The sequence below is a fragment of the Hemicordylus capensis genome, chromosome 6 (assembly GCF_027244095.1).
Source record: "Hemicordylus capensis ecotype Gifberg chromosome 6, rHemCap1.1.pri, whole genome shotgun sequence".
Taxonomy (NCBI): domain Eukaryota; kingdom Metazoa; phylum Chordata; class Lepidosauria; order Squamata; family Cordylidae; genus Hemicordylus; species Hemicordylus capensis.
In genome coordinates, this window is record NC_069662.1 from 157,101,006 (window position 1) to 157,116,951 (window position 15,946).

Below are 15,946 nucleotides of genomic sequence, written 5' to 3' on the forward strand. Positions count from 1 at the left end.
AATATATAAATAATTATGGGGAAATTAAAGTGCCCTGATATGCATAAGAGATATTCTGATACACAAGATAAAAATGTTTAAGTAGGGAGGTAATGCAGAGTGTTAAATGTCATGGAGGGGGAGAGAAGGCCCATTCCACTTCCTTGAACTGATTTAACAAGCCATAAAGCCTATTTTATCTTTCATTTTATGCTACTGTTCAACAATAAATAAGCTAAAACTTTAGGAATCCCCACAAAAACCTGTTTCCATATATTTTATTAACCTTGTGTGGATGTAGTTTTAAAACATACATAAGCTAAGGCAATTTTTTTAAAAAAAAAACCACGTTTAAAAGCTTCGGGGAAATCCTACTGTGACTATATTGTTTAGAAGGCGTTTTCCATACTATGAGATTTGCAACGGTTAATGTGCTGCAAAGTGTGACGGAATAGTACAATGGTTTCAAAATGAGAGAAAAGGGTTGTTTAAACTTTAATGCTTTGTTTTAAGCTGGTGGCCATTCATATTTTCCATCTGCTGCAATGTATTTTCCAGGCAGGAGTGTCCATATTCTCATTGAAACATATTTATCTGCCTCTCCTTCTGCTCCATTTGCGGCAATGGAGTCGTGGAGTGTATGTGATGGGACGACTATATATATATATATTATATGAATGAATGACTTGCGCAGGGGGAAGCCCCATTCCAAAACAAAACCTTCAGTCTTGCATCCTTGTGCAAGTGATTCCAGGAATAATTTTTATTATTATTATTTTTTAAGTGGGAAAGTAAAAGGGAATCCTGTGGCGAGCCTGGAACAGGGGGAAGAGAGGAACTGGTGTGTGTGGGTGGGTGCTCTCTTCCATGGCAGCAGCCAGTGGTCTCTCAGTCCCCTGCCAGGGCTGCTGGGAGCAGCTGTAGCAGCAGCAGCCTCCCCCATTACTCCTCAGTCGGTGCCCCAGGCAGAGCCTCGGTAGGGCTGGGGAGCCTTGTGGTGGGGCACCTTCCTCCTCTCCGCCGTCGCCCTCGCTGCGTTCCTCCTGCCAGGCCTTCTCCTGGAAGGGAGGATGGCGGTGGCAGCTACAACCCTCCAACCTTCTGGCAACAAGGACTCCATATGCCGCAGAACTGGTTTGCTTCGCAAGCCTTTAAGAAATATGTTTGCCTTTTCCAACAGCCGCACCAAGGGGAAGGGGACAAGTTTTAATCAGTGTGGTCACCCACTCTCTCTCTCCACCCCCAGTCTCTCTGGAAAAGCCCGCCCTCCCGCTGCTCCCCCTTCACACAATAAAAAAATAAGAAATAAGCAAAAAATTAGAAATAATAAGAAATAGAATGTAACGGAGCAGAGAGGGGCTGTAAAATAAATAATGATTCAGTTCACTGGGCTTCCTTGCTTGCAGTAATCAAGGAAAAAAGATCTGTAAACAAATGCAATGGGATTGAAGTAAATGATTCAGTTAAATGGGCTTCCTCTTAAGTAATTGAACAAATTGTCACACTGTGATTTGAACCATTCAAGCACTTCATTGCAATGCACAAACCTCCTACAATGGAAAAATACAGCTATTTTCCTGTAACACATTTAGAACATTGTAGGGTTAAAACACATCAATAAATTCCGAAACAGGGCATGGGAAATATGAACGACACCCTGCTGACAGCGCAAAAACTGCGTTGTCAAAACATAGGCAATATGGAGGGGCACCTAGCAAACACGTTGCAAAACTGTGGCGGCATGTAATCTGGAAAATGCTGAAATGGGGTTTACACAAATCTCTTGAGTTGGCTTTCTGAAGAATTCCCAAGCCAAATGATTCAACAACTCAGTAAGGGTTGGGGGGGATGAACATACCATCTAAAAATACTGTTTAAAATGTGCTGTGGAAACGGAGAGCAAAGAGAGCAACCTCCCAATGACATTAAAAATGTAGCATTGGTATTATAAAATCTTAGGAATGCATCTCTCTAAAGGACCCCAGGATACAAGCAACTCAGCTCACACTTACTAGAGGGGAATTAGATATTCTGTGGGGAAAGAGAGCCAGTCCAGCAGCTGCAAATGGCAAAGAAATAGAGAGAAATAGAATTTTTGGAAGGTCCGTATAGTGATTATTTATATTTCTATGAAAACTGCTCTGAGAACTTTTGCTGAAAAGCAGTATATAAATATTGGTCATTGTCACCTTAGCACAGCATGCATTTTTGCCAACATTCTAATCAGAGGCGTATCTAGGGAAAGTAGCGCCTAGGGCAAGCACTGAAATTACGCCCCCTGTCCAAACATCTGACATCCATCTTTCAGATAACTTTACCATAATATCAGCTGAAAAATACAACTCTGAAGGTCACATACAAGTCACATATCTGAATATGTGTACAGTGACTTATATTATTTTTTTAAAAAAGATTACCTGTAGCCCCTTGGGGGGGCTTCCTAAAGGCCGTGGGGGGGGGGTCAGCCAAGGTTACCCTCCCCCCCGGCCTCTAGGGCCTCACAGGGACCATTTGAGCATGTGCTGTGGCCATTTTTAAATATATATATATTTTTTTAAAATGGCCACTGAAAACAAAATGGCTACGGCGCATGGTCAAATGGCCTCTGTGAGGCCTGGCATGGCCTAGGGCCTCACAGAGGCAATTTGAGCATGCATCGTGGCCATTTTGTTTTTGGCAGCAAATTTTTCAAATTTTTAAAAATGGCGCCCCCTTCAAGTGGTGCCCGGCGCATGTGCCCTGCCTGCCGCACCCTAGATACGCCCCTGATTCTAATTTTGTTTTAAATTTTGCTTTAAATTTGGTAAAAAATCTTCGAAGGGAAAAAAACTTTTTAAAACATGTGGATTCAGAAGACTGAGATCAATGTTGGATGTTGCAATATGGAAAAATGCACAGCATTCTCATCCTGTCGAGCTTTGCGGGCAATTTTGTTTGGCAAAGCCTTATCAATTGTCTGTCATGAAAGGCTCTTGCGTTAGCTGGTACCTTCCTCATGCAAGTTAATACTCTGCACTTTTAAAATTGCCTTTCCTCAGTTTTTCTAACTGCTAAACATAAATTCCAAATAATTTAAATATCACCTAATTCTATGCAATGGTTGATGTCCTAAGTTTACTCGAGGAAGTGCTATTCAAATTAAAAGGACAAGTTGGGCATGCCTAACACGTCCTTTTAATTTCAATGGTACTTCTTCAAGTAAATTTAGTCAGGATGTCAGCCATTGTTTTTATCCATATTTAACATGAAAATTTGTCATGACATTTAGCTATAAAAAGGCTTGAATACAAAGAAACAAATGATTATATATATATTCATTTTCAAGTCTACTTTATTTAAAATAAAATAGGTTTCCTTTTTGCAGCAGAACATTATAAAATTGACTACTGTTTGTAGATTTTTCTCCTTTGTTCTCATCTCATTAAATATCCATGCTCCAGATGGAATTAAACTTCATTCTGAGATCTTTATCATAATTGGCCATGAAGTGAAGTTTCTGTTAAGATTGACACCATATTAATAGGATTTTTCCTTGCCACAAACTGACTTTAGAGATGGCTCTCAATGATTTATACATGTGCAGTGCCCTGACCTTGCATGGTTAACATCAGATATTTTAAAGAGCGCTGTCAGGTTGATGGGATTTTAAAATCAGATGGATCTCTTATTCTCCAGATTTGTCTTGCTGAATAAATATTGGAAGACCAAAGGGGTTTATTCTGGCACTCTCATCATACTAATCAGGCAGAAGCTTATGCAAAAATATCAGTGATGAGGGGGAAAATACAAAAAAACAGTTTTTGCAATGTGCTTTCTAAGCTGGTAAAGACAGAGGTCATTCACACAATCAAAAACTGTGTTCTACCCGGGAGCTGTGTGTGCTTCCAAATTTTGAGATTTTCCTCCTACCTTGTTTCCACATACCTTGTTTCCTCTTTCCTTACTTCCACACTACTGAAAATTGGGAGCATACACAGCTCCCAAACCTGGGTAGAACAGTTTTTGATTGTGCGAGTGACTTCATAGTATTAGATTTGGCGAGGTTGTAGTCCTGTGCACCCTTACCTGACAGTAAACACCATTGAACTTATTGTGACTTATTCACACATCAATAAGCACAGTACCCATTTGTACACTTTGGGGTTATCCTATGGCTCCACTATACTGGTGACCACTTCACTGTGGCTAATACCAGTATGCAACATAATTGTTATTCTATGGACTCCAAGCAGCAAAGGAGAAAGCAAAACAGTACCAGTAGAAAAGTACAGCAACAGAATTGACAACAGAATCTCTGGCAACTCTGTTATCTCCCACCAATCATGCTGCTGTGCACAGATGATGTTCCCATATTGGCTGTGCACAGAAGGTACCGACCAATGTTCAGCAGTGGCCAGAATGCCAGTATTTATGATATGCTTACAATTATATACCACCTTTTGTCTAAATACTGCTTTTTGTCCTTTACAACCATAATAAAAACATAAAAGGTGTTAAAAGGTCCATTCTTTGGGTCTCTGGTATCATATCTGACATTATAGAACTGGAGCAGGTGTAGAGTAGGGCTACTACCAAGATGCTCAGGGGCCTGGAGCCCCCTTTTTATGAGGCAAGGCTACAACATCTGGGGCTTTTTAGCTTAGAAAAAAGATGACTAAGAGGAGACATGATAGAGGTCTATAAAATTATGCATGGTGTGGAGAGAGAGAATTTTTTCTCCCTCTCTCATAACACAAGAACCAGGGGTCATCCCATGAAACTGAAGGCCAGGAAATGTAGGACCAACAAAAGGAAATAGTTTAACAGAATGCACAATTAACCTTCAGAATTCTCTGACACACAATGTGGTGACCGTCACCAGCCTGGATGGCTTTGAAAGGGGCTTGGAAAAATTAATGGAGGACAGATCTAAATGGCTATCAGTCTGGTGGCTATAGGCCACCTCCAGCCTCAGAGGCAAGATGCCTCTAAATACCAGTTGTAGGGGAGCAAAAGCAGGAGAGAGGGCGTGTCCTCGCCTCTTCCCTGTGGGCTTCCCAGGGACATCAGGTGGGCCACTGTGAGAAACAGAATGCTGGACTAGATGGGCCTTGGGCCTGATCCAACACGGCTGTTCTTCTGTTCTTAATTAAAACAATCACTTTCCAAGAGTCAAGGGAAGATCTCCAAAGGAAGATCCCCTCTGCTTGTTAAGGGCTTTAGGAGAGGTCTGTCTCCTGCTGCTGCAATCTTGTCTGGCAGCAACTTGAGGTCATGCCTTCTCAGTCAGTAGGCACTCCTAGATTGTGAAGCACACTTCCCATAGAAATAAGAGGTCTATCATCTCTAGAGTCATTCAAAGGAGTCATAAAGACCTTTTAAAAAAAAAAAAGCTTGGCTTTTAATAGTGTGAGTAGTTTTAATGGTTTTTGTTAATACTAGCTGGGCCAGGTGCAGAACCTCTGTGCCTCCAGCTGACCCACCCACCGCCGTTGCCTGTTTCTTCTGCCCACCCCCACCAACAGGCCCAGCTTTCTGGCTGGCCAGCCCGCTTCTTCTCCCCCCACCCCCACTGCTTTCTGGCTGGGGGGCCAGCAAGAAAGCAGGCCTGCCACCTGCTCCCGGCAGCGGCTGCCTCCTCCTCCACTTCTTCCTCGCAGCCGGGCCAGCCTTCTGACACCTCCTGCTCCTGGTGGCTGGGCCGGCCCAGCCCACCACCACTGCCTCCTCTTCCTCCTGGCAGCCGGGCCTGCCTGCCACTGCCTCCTGCTCCCCACTGTTTTCTTCCCCATCACTATCCAGGCAGCTACTCGCAAACTCTCACGAGAGCTGCCATGCATGAGGTTAGCAACGGGTACATTTAAGATAATTAAATATATAGATTTAAAATGTTTTTTTAAAAAAAAAACACAACACAAATTATTGTGAACTACCCTGAGCTATTTTGGATGGGTGGTTTATAAATGAAATAAATACAATTAAATAATATAGAATTAAATGAACAAAAGGAAGAAGATGCAGCAGGGCAAGACCCCAGGCCTCTTACTCTCGCAAGCAGCAGCCTAACCAGATAGTTACTGCGACACAGAGAAACCATTCTCAAGATGGGGACTTGGTAGTCTTCCAGGGGCCCAACACTGACACATAATTGGGGGCAAAGAGCTACTCTGAGGGAAGGAAATCGTTACAGGCCCAGTACAGATTGCCCCTTCCCCACAGCTTTATGACCAGAAAAAGAGAGAGACATACTGAAGCTCTTCTCATGACCAGGAGGAACTGGGCTCAGGGAATCCAGCCCAATTCCCCCTGGCTGTGTGCTGCTGCCATGGGAGCCACACGGTTCCCGGCAGAAAACTCCACAAAACACCCCTGCTCTTAGACGAGGTTAGCAGAGTGAGTGCTCCGCTAATCCTGTTTAGTTGATTGTGTGGTGCCGCCGCTGTGCGGTTCCGCGCTGCAGCGACACACAAGTAGGACCCCCGACTGGGAGGCTACAACAAGCCTCCCAGCCTGAGGGGTCTTCCTGGGATGACCCGTGCACTTGCACAGGGCATGCTGGGACTTCCGGGGGTGGGGGGGCAAGTGGCCCCCTATCCCCGCGGCCCCTACCAGCTCGGTGATGGAGCCGGTCATTGTGTGGGCGTACAATCCGGCCGCCCAGGGACAGTTCCCTGCTTGTGTGCGGGGACCCCACTCTCGAGGTGCTTCCCTTTGCTCGTGTGAAGCACCTCAATGTCTGCTCCATGTCTGAAGGACATCTCCTAATACCAAGCTTCATATAATGTGTTTGGCATCCCTGTGTCACTGCCTGTCCACAAACCCATACACTTGCATGTGTTTCCCCCCAGCAAATGTCTTCTGCTGCTTCGATACTGAGGTAATTGGTTACAATACTATCCCATTCAGTGAATGTAAAGGTAAAGTGTGCCATCGAGTCTTTGTCGCCTCCTGGAGCCCAAAGAGCCCTGTGGTTGTCTTTGGTAGAAAACAGGAGGGGATTACCATTCCCTCCTCCCACACAGTATGAGATGATGCCTTTCAGCATCTTTCTATACTGCTGCTTAGTCTGGGAAGCATACCAGCAGGGATTCGAACTGGCAATCTCTGGCTTGCTAGTCTTTTCTCCTCCGTGCCAATGTAATTCCACTTAAAATCTTCTCATCATAGAATGGGTTCAATGCTGCAATAAAATAAAATAAGAAAATAACAACAACAACAGAAACACACTATGAAGCTTTTTTTACCTTAGAAAAAGTTTCCCCCAGCTTTCAAGATTTGATCAGAAATCTCATTAAACAGACATCTTGGAATGTAGTTGTTGAAGCCATGAGCTTTAATTTTTGAGGGCAATTTCACATAAGGTTACTTGCCTTCGCTTACAATTGTATTGTGTAGCTTGCCTCCTTTCTTGCTTGGTGATCGTCCTCCTTGGTCAGTCTGTTATCCATTTACGAGCACTAAGGGTCTGCCCAAAACACTCATAAAGGCTGGTAATAAAGATCTAGTGATGCTCTGTCTACAACGTCCAGCTCCGCCAGATTGTACTTCTTAGCACCAATTAAAGCTTCGAATTACATCACCATCTAAACTTCCCAACATCTGTGTGTCTGGCTGCAGCCTTTGAACTGGTCATAAACGTAACACCTAGCAGACTGCTCTTTCTTGGGAGCTTGGACATTTGCTAACTACGCCCCCTTGCCTGGGAGAAGGGCTGTGTAAGTCTAGGAAGCTAGAAGCCAGCAAGCAGGGAGAAAGCTAGCTCCCTGCAACTGATCCTTCTCTTGTAGATGGCCGGGGCCAGGCTGGTCTTGCCATGGTGTTCCTCCTGAAGGGCAGAGAGTGCAAGAGGGAAGCACCATACGTCAGAGGAAGAACTCCTGCTTTGCATGCAGAAGGTCACCCCAGGCGCAATCCCTGGCATCTCCAGGTAGGGCTGCAAAAGAACCCTGGTCTGAAACCCTAGAAAGCTGCTGCCAGTCAGGGTAGACTGTACTAAGCTAGATGTTTCCCAGCAACGCTTCAGTCTCTGGCCAATGGTAAGAGTTGCTCCTCACGTTGGTGGCCCCACTCCTCAGCCAGAGCGCACTGTTGACGCTGCCCCTTCCCTCCCATCCCCCCTCCCAGATGCACTTTGCCTACCTACCAGTCGCTTCCTCATTGCCACATGCAGCTTTACCCCACTGTCCTCCGCTGTGCTGCTGCTCCAGCAGCCGTCACCAGATCACCTCACTTGCTCACCCACAGCTCTCTGGCTCCCCAACAGGGAGTTGAAGTGGGTTAGTGCCGTGCTGTTGGGGAGCCAGCCAACCACCACCACTGGGGAGTGGCAAGCAGGTGAATGGGGCAGTGGCGATGGCCGCCAGACCAGCAGCACGGTGGCGGTGCTGGACTCTTTGCGGTGCAGGAGGGCAAAGCTGGAAGAATGTTGCTGCCACAAGACGGCTGCCAACTAGGGACTTTTATAGAGGACATGCAAGTATTTTGAACACCAAACAACTTTTTTTGCACATGATGTGGTGTCTGAAGTTCTGGGGAGCAGCTGGAACATTCTGTCTGCTCAGAACACTTTGCTCTCACGAGCAGCTTCTCTTCCTCTGTCTCCTTCCCCTTCCCACTGACTATCCATCCAATGGGGAAGCCAGAGGGGAGGTTCTGCTTCAGGGGCAGCTTACTGAGCCATGCGATGCAGGAGCACAGATGGGTGGGACCGGAAGGTGCAGCTTGCTTCCTTGAGGTGGTGGCAGCAACAGTGAGTGAATTAACTTTACTCATTTAGCAGCTACCCCTGCTAATTGAGTAAGAAGGCACCTTTTAAAGTGGTGAATCTCTTGTATTTATCACAGGGAGAGCAACTGGCCCTATCCAACCCCAGCACAGCATTCCTTCAGTGGCTGATGCTGGTGTTCCTGCGTTTCTTTTTAGATTGGGAGCCCTTTGGGGACAGGGGAGCATCTTATGATTAATTTTTTAAAAAACAAACTACCGTGAAACTTCCTATTGAAAAGTGGACTATAAATGTTTGTAGTCATAGGGAACAGCAAGCGAGTGAGAGACCGTGGATACACTGCTGTGCCAGCATACAAAGAGGCCGGCTCAGCAGCTAGCTGGCTGCCCTGCCTCGAGCCAAGAGGTGAAGTTGCTGGCCTGGCTGGGGAGAGCAGGCTGGGTGACCTGCGGGGAGGAGGACAGAGAGGAGGGACTGGGTGTGTGGTGGACCTAAGCAGGAGATGGGTTTACAGTTGAGAAGCAGGGGCCTTGAGGACTCTGCACCTAGACAGCACACCCAGCAGACAGACAGCTCTACTCGTCATCAGCTTCACAGTAGGGGACTGTATTTATTCTCAAGTTATCTTTTTTTTTTAAATTAAAACATGCATCTATAATACCAATAAACATATGGGAATTCGTTGAAAAGTGGAGACTTTTTTGGTGAAAAGCATCCTCTATTTCTACTTTTTTAGTGAGGGATTTCGACTTTTTTCACCATCTGGACCTGGCAACCCTATGCCACAACAGCAGTGAGGAACGGACCAGTGGGGAGGCTGTGTGTGTGACTGGGAAGGGGAGGCAAGAGTGGTGGTGCCAATGCACAGACCAGAGTGCTTTCCTTTAGCTCTGTAGCCCAGCTATGCAAGCCAGTGTCACAGATGTCAGTTCATGAGGCTGCTAACTTTCTGCTCTTCAGCATGTGAGAAATCCAGAGGGAGAAGAGAAAGAGCTTTTCCAATATCTATTTTTGCTTCAAAATTAGTACAAGGTGGTGCACAACACATGATAAAAGTTTTCGGGGGGGGGGCGGCCGGGGGCCTGCCATCTATTTTTTGGCATGGATGAGGAGAATAATAAAATAATAGTCTGCATTACTTAATCGAATATTTTGTAAAATGTAAAGATTAGCTGGTCTATGACCGTAATAAACTTTACCTATCTAATAAAATAAATAAAAATGAAAATATATTCATAATTTATTACTATTACTATTATGGGCTGCTAAAATGACCAGAGAAACCAAGGACTGAAGAGGGCACTGGTGGTTCAGAGAGGCCGTGTGTAAACGGAAAGCCAGGCGGCAGAGCTCCCAAGACGGAGCTGCTTCTACCACGACCGAGTCAGTCTCCCAACAAGGCGGGAGAAAATAGAGATGAGGGTGGGGCTAATGGCGGGAAGAGTTTAGGGGCGGAGCCAATGACTCAGGCGGCTCCTCTTACTACCGGTGGGTTGTTTTGTTAGTAGGCGGGATCTAGGAGAGTCCACTAGGTTGAGTAATGAGGGGACCCGGAGTGTCTCCGAAATCACCTGCCGGGCTCGGCCGTCAAAGGAGACAGTACTAGCATGAAGTTTAGTTCCCGAACGCCTCGGCCAGCCTTGCCTGTAGCTTATCAAACAGCAAGAGTGGGTTTCCCAACCTCTCTGCCTTTTCCTCCTCCTCCTCATCCCCCGCTGCCTGACGGAAATGGTTCGCCCCACAGCGCGCGCCCTCTTGCTCCCGCGGTTCGGCGGCGGCTGCCTTGGAGGTGGCGGGGGGAAGGGCGAGGGGGGATCCGGGGCCCTGAGCGGTTGCTTGAGCTCTTCGTGGGTTTCTTTCTCTCTCCTTTTAAGGACTTGCTATAGAGTTCGGGGCGCAGGAGCTGAGGCCCCTCCTCCTCCCCTGGCCGGCCGGCCGCAACCATGGCGAAAGAGGAGGAGGAGGAAGGCGAGCCGAAGAAGGTTCCCGAGGAGATGTTCAAGGATGTCAAGTTCTTCTTGGTGGGGGACATAGACCCCAAGGTAAGAAGGCCAAACGGGGCCTCATCCCCGCCGCCATAATCACCCCCAGAGGGCACAGGGCGCTCTTCCACCTTCGGGACGTTTCGACCCTCCCCTCCGGACCACGCACTGACAGCAGCTCGCGCCGGCTTGAAGCGCGCGCGCGAGAGAGAGAGACACCTCTCGCGGCGGGGGGGGGGGGGCGCTCGAACCTTCCCAGAGGGAAAAGTGGGGGGCGCCGAATGGAGGCGCCGCCGCGGTCGAGTCTGCAAGCGGCGGTTACCGGCTGGTTGTAACGCCGAGCCCGCCGCCTTTTCTCTGCGCGCGGGGCTCTCCTTGTCCTGCGCTTCTTCGGGAGGGCCGCACCGGGGCCTGGACTGGCCGAGAAGGAGGAGAGGCTGGGCTTCTTTCTGCTCCTCCCCTGCGTGGGGAGCTCTCGGGGCTTTCTGTCTTCCCTCCGCGGCCTCCTCCTCGGACCCCGAAGGGGACGGCTACGAGCAGGCCTCTCTCCGCCCAGCCAGGCCTTCCCCGGAGCGTGCGAAGGTTCCAAGCGGGGGGCCGAGGGGGAGATGAGGGCCGGTGGGTACAAGCAAGGCAGTCACGTGGGGAAGCTGCCGCCCGGCCCCCGCTTGCACACGCACGCTGCACGTCTACAGGTGCAGCTGACAGAAACGTGTGTCTGATGCTCCTGCCTATAAACAAAAACTCAGAGGAACATGAGGAAGCTGCCTGCTAGTGAGTCAGACCTTTGGTGCAGCTAGCTCAGTATTGTGGGCACTGACTGGCAGCAGCTTCTCCCAAGGTTCTAGGCAGGCGTCTTTCCCGGCTTTCTGTATCTCCTGAGTGTTCAGCAACTGCATGTCAAGGCAGAGGCTAGGCTGCACCTGTCACCTCATAGTGTGGTGTTCTTTGTGTTTGGGGGAGGTTGGGTTTCCTTTTTATGGGAGAGTACTCTAGCGCCTTATATCTTTCCCCTACCCACCACTCTTGCAAACAGTCCAAGGAAACACTTTGCCTCTTGGTACTGCTGATTGTACTGGCCCTGATTTTTCCCAAGGTGCTCAAAGAGTTGAGTTGATGCCCACCAAAGGCAGTGATCCCTCCCCTCCCACCAAAAGCCTCATTTATTTATTTATTTATTTGATTCTTATACTGCCCTTCAAAACATGGCTCGGGGCGGTTTACACAGAGAAATAATAAATAAGATGGATCCCTGTCCCCAAAGGGCTCACAGTCTAAAAAGAAACGTAAGATAGGCACCAGCAACAGTCACTGGAGGTACTGTGCTGGGGGTGGATAGGGCCAGTTACTTTCCCCCTGCTAAATAAAAGAGAATCACCATGTTAAAAGGTGCCTTTTTGCCAAGTTAGCAGGGATTATTGATGCATCCTCTGGGTAGTGACAACTCATTCCATCACATGCCAATAAATGCAGGTGTATTCTGCTAGCATAAATGTGTTTCAGGAAATTACCCTTCCCAGCAATCTAAGGCTTCTTAAAATATGGGAAAGGGAACTCTCGCATCCTACCATTCTGTTGCACTTATGGCTGTTTCTCTCTCTGCTGAGCTGCTTTTATGAGGTGAGTTCTATCCCTTAGTTTGAGCAATAAAGGAAAAATGTTTACTGAGATGTTCTGCTGATTTAAATGGGACTAAGATTCTAGGGCCCACATCCCATGCTTCTCCAGGCCCCTCAGCAGCCAGAACTGATAGGAAAGGAGTGAGGGGGTGCAAAGAAGAAGTGAAAGTCAATACTATTACAGTTTGTTTTGCTCCCACAATCACTTTGAGGTCAGTGTTTCCATTTTACAGATGAGGCTCTAAGGCAGATAAATGGTACCTTGCTCATGGCTAGATATGTTTGCACTCAAGGTATACAGTGTTATTACCTTTTTAAAGCCATAAATGGCTTAGGTCCGGGTTACCTGAGAGAACACCTTGCTCTAAAAGATCCCCACCACTCATTAAAAGAATCAGGAGCCTCTACAGACAGGGCTGTTACCCTGAAGTCCATTCAAGATATTTGGAAGCACCCCCCACACAAATCGGGCATTCTCTTCTGATTTCTAGCTTGTCCCGATGTATTTCCGGGTTTTTTAAATGCTGGTTTTAAGCAAGTTTTTCTGAAGACACTGGAGCAAATAGGGAAAGGCACTGATGTAGAATCATTAACATAAGAGGGGAACACTCTTTAGGAGTGCAGATATAGCTCTTTAGAAATGCCAATCAAGCTGACTTGCTTAGCTGTGAAGAACCCGTTTTCAAGAAGCAAACTTTTTAAGTTCTAATTACAAAAATAAAACCTCTGAGTTTGCTCAAGTTGACTTTTTTGAACCATATTAGTCTGCTTGTTTTAAGTTTTCACTGGTTAAAACATCACACACGTGTTGGAAAAAAGGGAAGATCTCTGTTAGTGTATGCAAATGCCCCCAGTCTAGGACATGAGTTTTTGAAGGCAACATTGTGTTCCTACCCAAGGAACACTCTTTCCCCATTACCACAAGTGTAATTTGAAGTGGCTTTGTTCAACATCTATTTACTATTTATTTATCATATTTCTATACCGCCTGATATATACATCTCTGTAAATAAAATTTACAGATTAAAATACATAATAAAAACCATAGGATAAAATAGTTATTAAAACAAGTTTTTAAAATTATCTATATAATTCTCGTAGATTGGATGTGTGGGGACTTGGCAGGAAGGAGGTGATTGGCTGACAGAGGGGGAGGAGGCGATTGGCTGACAGAGGGGGAGACAGCCCAAGAGCTCCAGCCATGCAGAGAGCACTGGCAACTGTTGCTGCCCTGAGAAGGAGGACAGGTGGCGGCGAGAGGCCCAGGCTGGCCCGGCTGGGATGGGGAGGCGGTGGGGCTTGGCCTGGCTGCTGGGACAGCGAGTAAGGGGGGCGGGGAGAAGCAGGCGGCGGAGGGTGTGGTGCTGGCGGGATGCCAGGGTGAGGAGGAGGTGGCAGCGGGCCCTTGCCTGGCCACTGGGAGGCGGCGGCAGCACAGCAAGAAAGTGGGGTGGGCCGAGAAGTGGGCGGCGGTGGGGGCGAGTGGCCGGTTGGCTGGCCAGCCAACCAGAAAGCCGGGCATGCTGGGGGGGGGGCGAGATGGCTGGGCCCAACTAGAGGTGTAGATGCTCTGCGCCCGGGCCCACCGGGCCAGTTGTTGCCACTGAGTTATGGAATGAATTCCCTGAGGATATAAGAGGATTTTCTTCCTTGGAGTCCTTTGGGAGAGCCTTAAAGACCCATCCTTTTAGCCTTGCTTATATCTAGTTTTTTAATTTTAATCTGGTTAAAATGTTTTATTTTAATTATTATTTAATATTTAATTATTATTATTTGCTTTGTTATGTGTGTTTGACTTTTAATGTAAATCACCCTGAACCACTTTAGGAAGGGTGGCATATAAAATAAATAAGATAATGGGTTTGGGCCCCATTGCAGGCTGAGACATGATACTTTTATTTGGTCCTTGTAACCAGTGTTCCCTATTAAAGCGTGCTCACAAGTGTGCTTTGATTGAAATAAAGATTGATTGATTATACTAACCTGCATGATTTGTTTATAGCTGAACACATTTGGAATTAATGTGTCTTTCATACTTGCCCTGAGGCAGACACTGAAACTTGTGGAACTATTTTCATCTTCTTGTGTTTATGTATTATATACTAGCTAACAGTGTATGTATTGTGTGGCCACAACAGGATATGCATATAATATAGAGAAGGTGGGGAGAGTAGCCCAGCTTTAATACTAGGTGCCTTAAGCCAAGCTCAAATGTTTTGTTGCAGTATAGCCCTCTTTGAGCTAGTGCCTTATCTGGGGAGATAGCTGGCTACAGAATGAACAAACCTCCTAAGAGAACTAGTTTGATTTCAGCACTGTTTTCACATGAGCATTTTTCTGAAACTGAAAAGAAGGAATACTTGCTTTTGTCAGGTTATTCAGCTTCTGAAAGATGGAAAGGCAAAGGAGGTTTCCTATAATGCTCTGGCATCGCACATTATTTCAGAAGATGGAGACAATCCAGAAGTTGGTGAATCTCGTGAAGTTTTTGATCTTCCAGTAGTAAAAGTGAGTACCTACAATTAATTTTCACTGCAGTAACCTTAATTTTAGAGCAAGGATTTTGGGATCTGTTTATATCCATATCTGAGGATCTGCTTCTGCATGCAAAGAAGTGGTTCATGTTATAGGGAATGCAGCATCCAGCACCTGGAATGTGTGCGCAAAGTTCTTTTGCACTATGAATGCACTGTTGAATAGGAAGATGGTGCTTGGATTCAATCCCTACTCCTCAAATCACAGACAGGTGATTGGTGCTGTCAGGGTTTGCAGCACCAACCTTCTGGTCAGCATAGAAATGGCATGGAAATCCTTCTTACTTTGCGGTTCTGTTTGAGAGAGAATAAAAACATCTTAAAACTTGTCTTGTACAAGTTTTCATGTTTCTTGTGGAGTGTTCTGGAATTCTGATGGGTGCCAAACAATTGACTAAACTTAAATTCATTACATATTCAATAAATAGAAACCAAATTATTGTTGGGATGTAGCGTGTGTTTGTAAGGAACTCACTAGACTCATTTTTTTGTTTTGTTTTCAGCCTTCCTGGGTGACTTTGTCAGTTCAGTGTGGAGCTCTTTTGCCGTATCCTTTTTTCTTCAGTTAAAGTCTGTATACATTCCTTCAGTGTTCCCAGGATTAACTACACTTATCTCTCTGCTCATGTTGACAAATACATGTGCCTGCTTCTCATTTTTAAAACATCTTGAACTGTCTTATTATTTATTTCCCATAAATACCCTAATTCCTTGCTGTGGTTTCTAGGGTTTACTAAATGGAAAGCACACTCTACCTGCTCTCTGTTCAATGTTTCTTAGGCTTGCACCTTCATTGTGCTCTCAACTGTAGTTGCTCCTTTCTACTTTATATGCACATCCACAAGGTTTTTCTGGGTTTTGGCTTTTGCAAGGAAGTCAAAGGTATTCTCAAAAATAGTGATTTTACTCCATACCTCAGGACACCCCCATGCTGACTGTAGTGGCTGCTGCCCTTTACCTCCTATTTTGTGCCCAGCACAACAGATGTCCACAGTTGTAGGAGAAATTCTTGATTGCCTTGAGTATGGAAATATAGATTCAGTTTCTTGGAATTAAAATCTTAGTTGAATAGGTTGAAGTTAGTGTTTAGCAGGGTCAAAGGTAAAGCAATCCTTTGCTCTTTTGCAA

The 15,946-nt window shown here is 46.3% G+C and overlaps 1 protein-coding gene across 4 annotated transcripts in view; it reads left to right on the plus strand.

The window, feature by feature from the left end:
- The first annotated feature begins 10,199 nt into the window (after positions 1–10,199).
- Positions 10,200–15,946, plus strand: part of PAXIP1 (PAX interacting protein 1) — a 41,095-nt gene continuing 35,348 nt past the window's right edge. The window contains exons 1-4 of one of the 4 annotated variants that reach the window (XM_053261728.1): positions 10,200–10,350; positions 10,558–10,725; positions 14,658–14,792; positions 15,322–15,365. In XM_053261728.1, the coding sequence (XP_053117703.1) occupies positions 10,627–10,725; positions 14,658–14,792; positions 15,322–15,365 (278 nt within the window). In that variant the 5' untranslated portion in view covers positions 10,200–10,350; positions 10,558–10,626. Of the gene's footprint in view, positions 10,351–10,467; positions 10,726–10,966; positions 12,286–14,657; positions 14,793–15,321; positions 15,366–15,946 lie in introns of those variants that run through there. The other 3 variants (XM_053261727.1, XM_053261726.1, XM_053261729.1) reach the window with 3 other exon arrangements.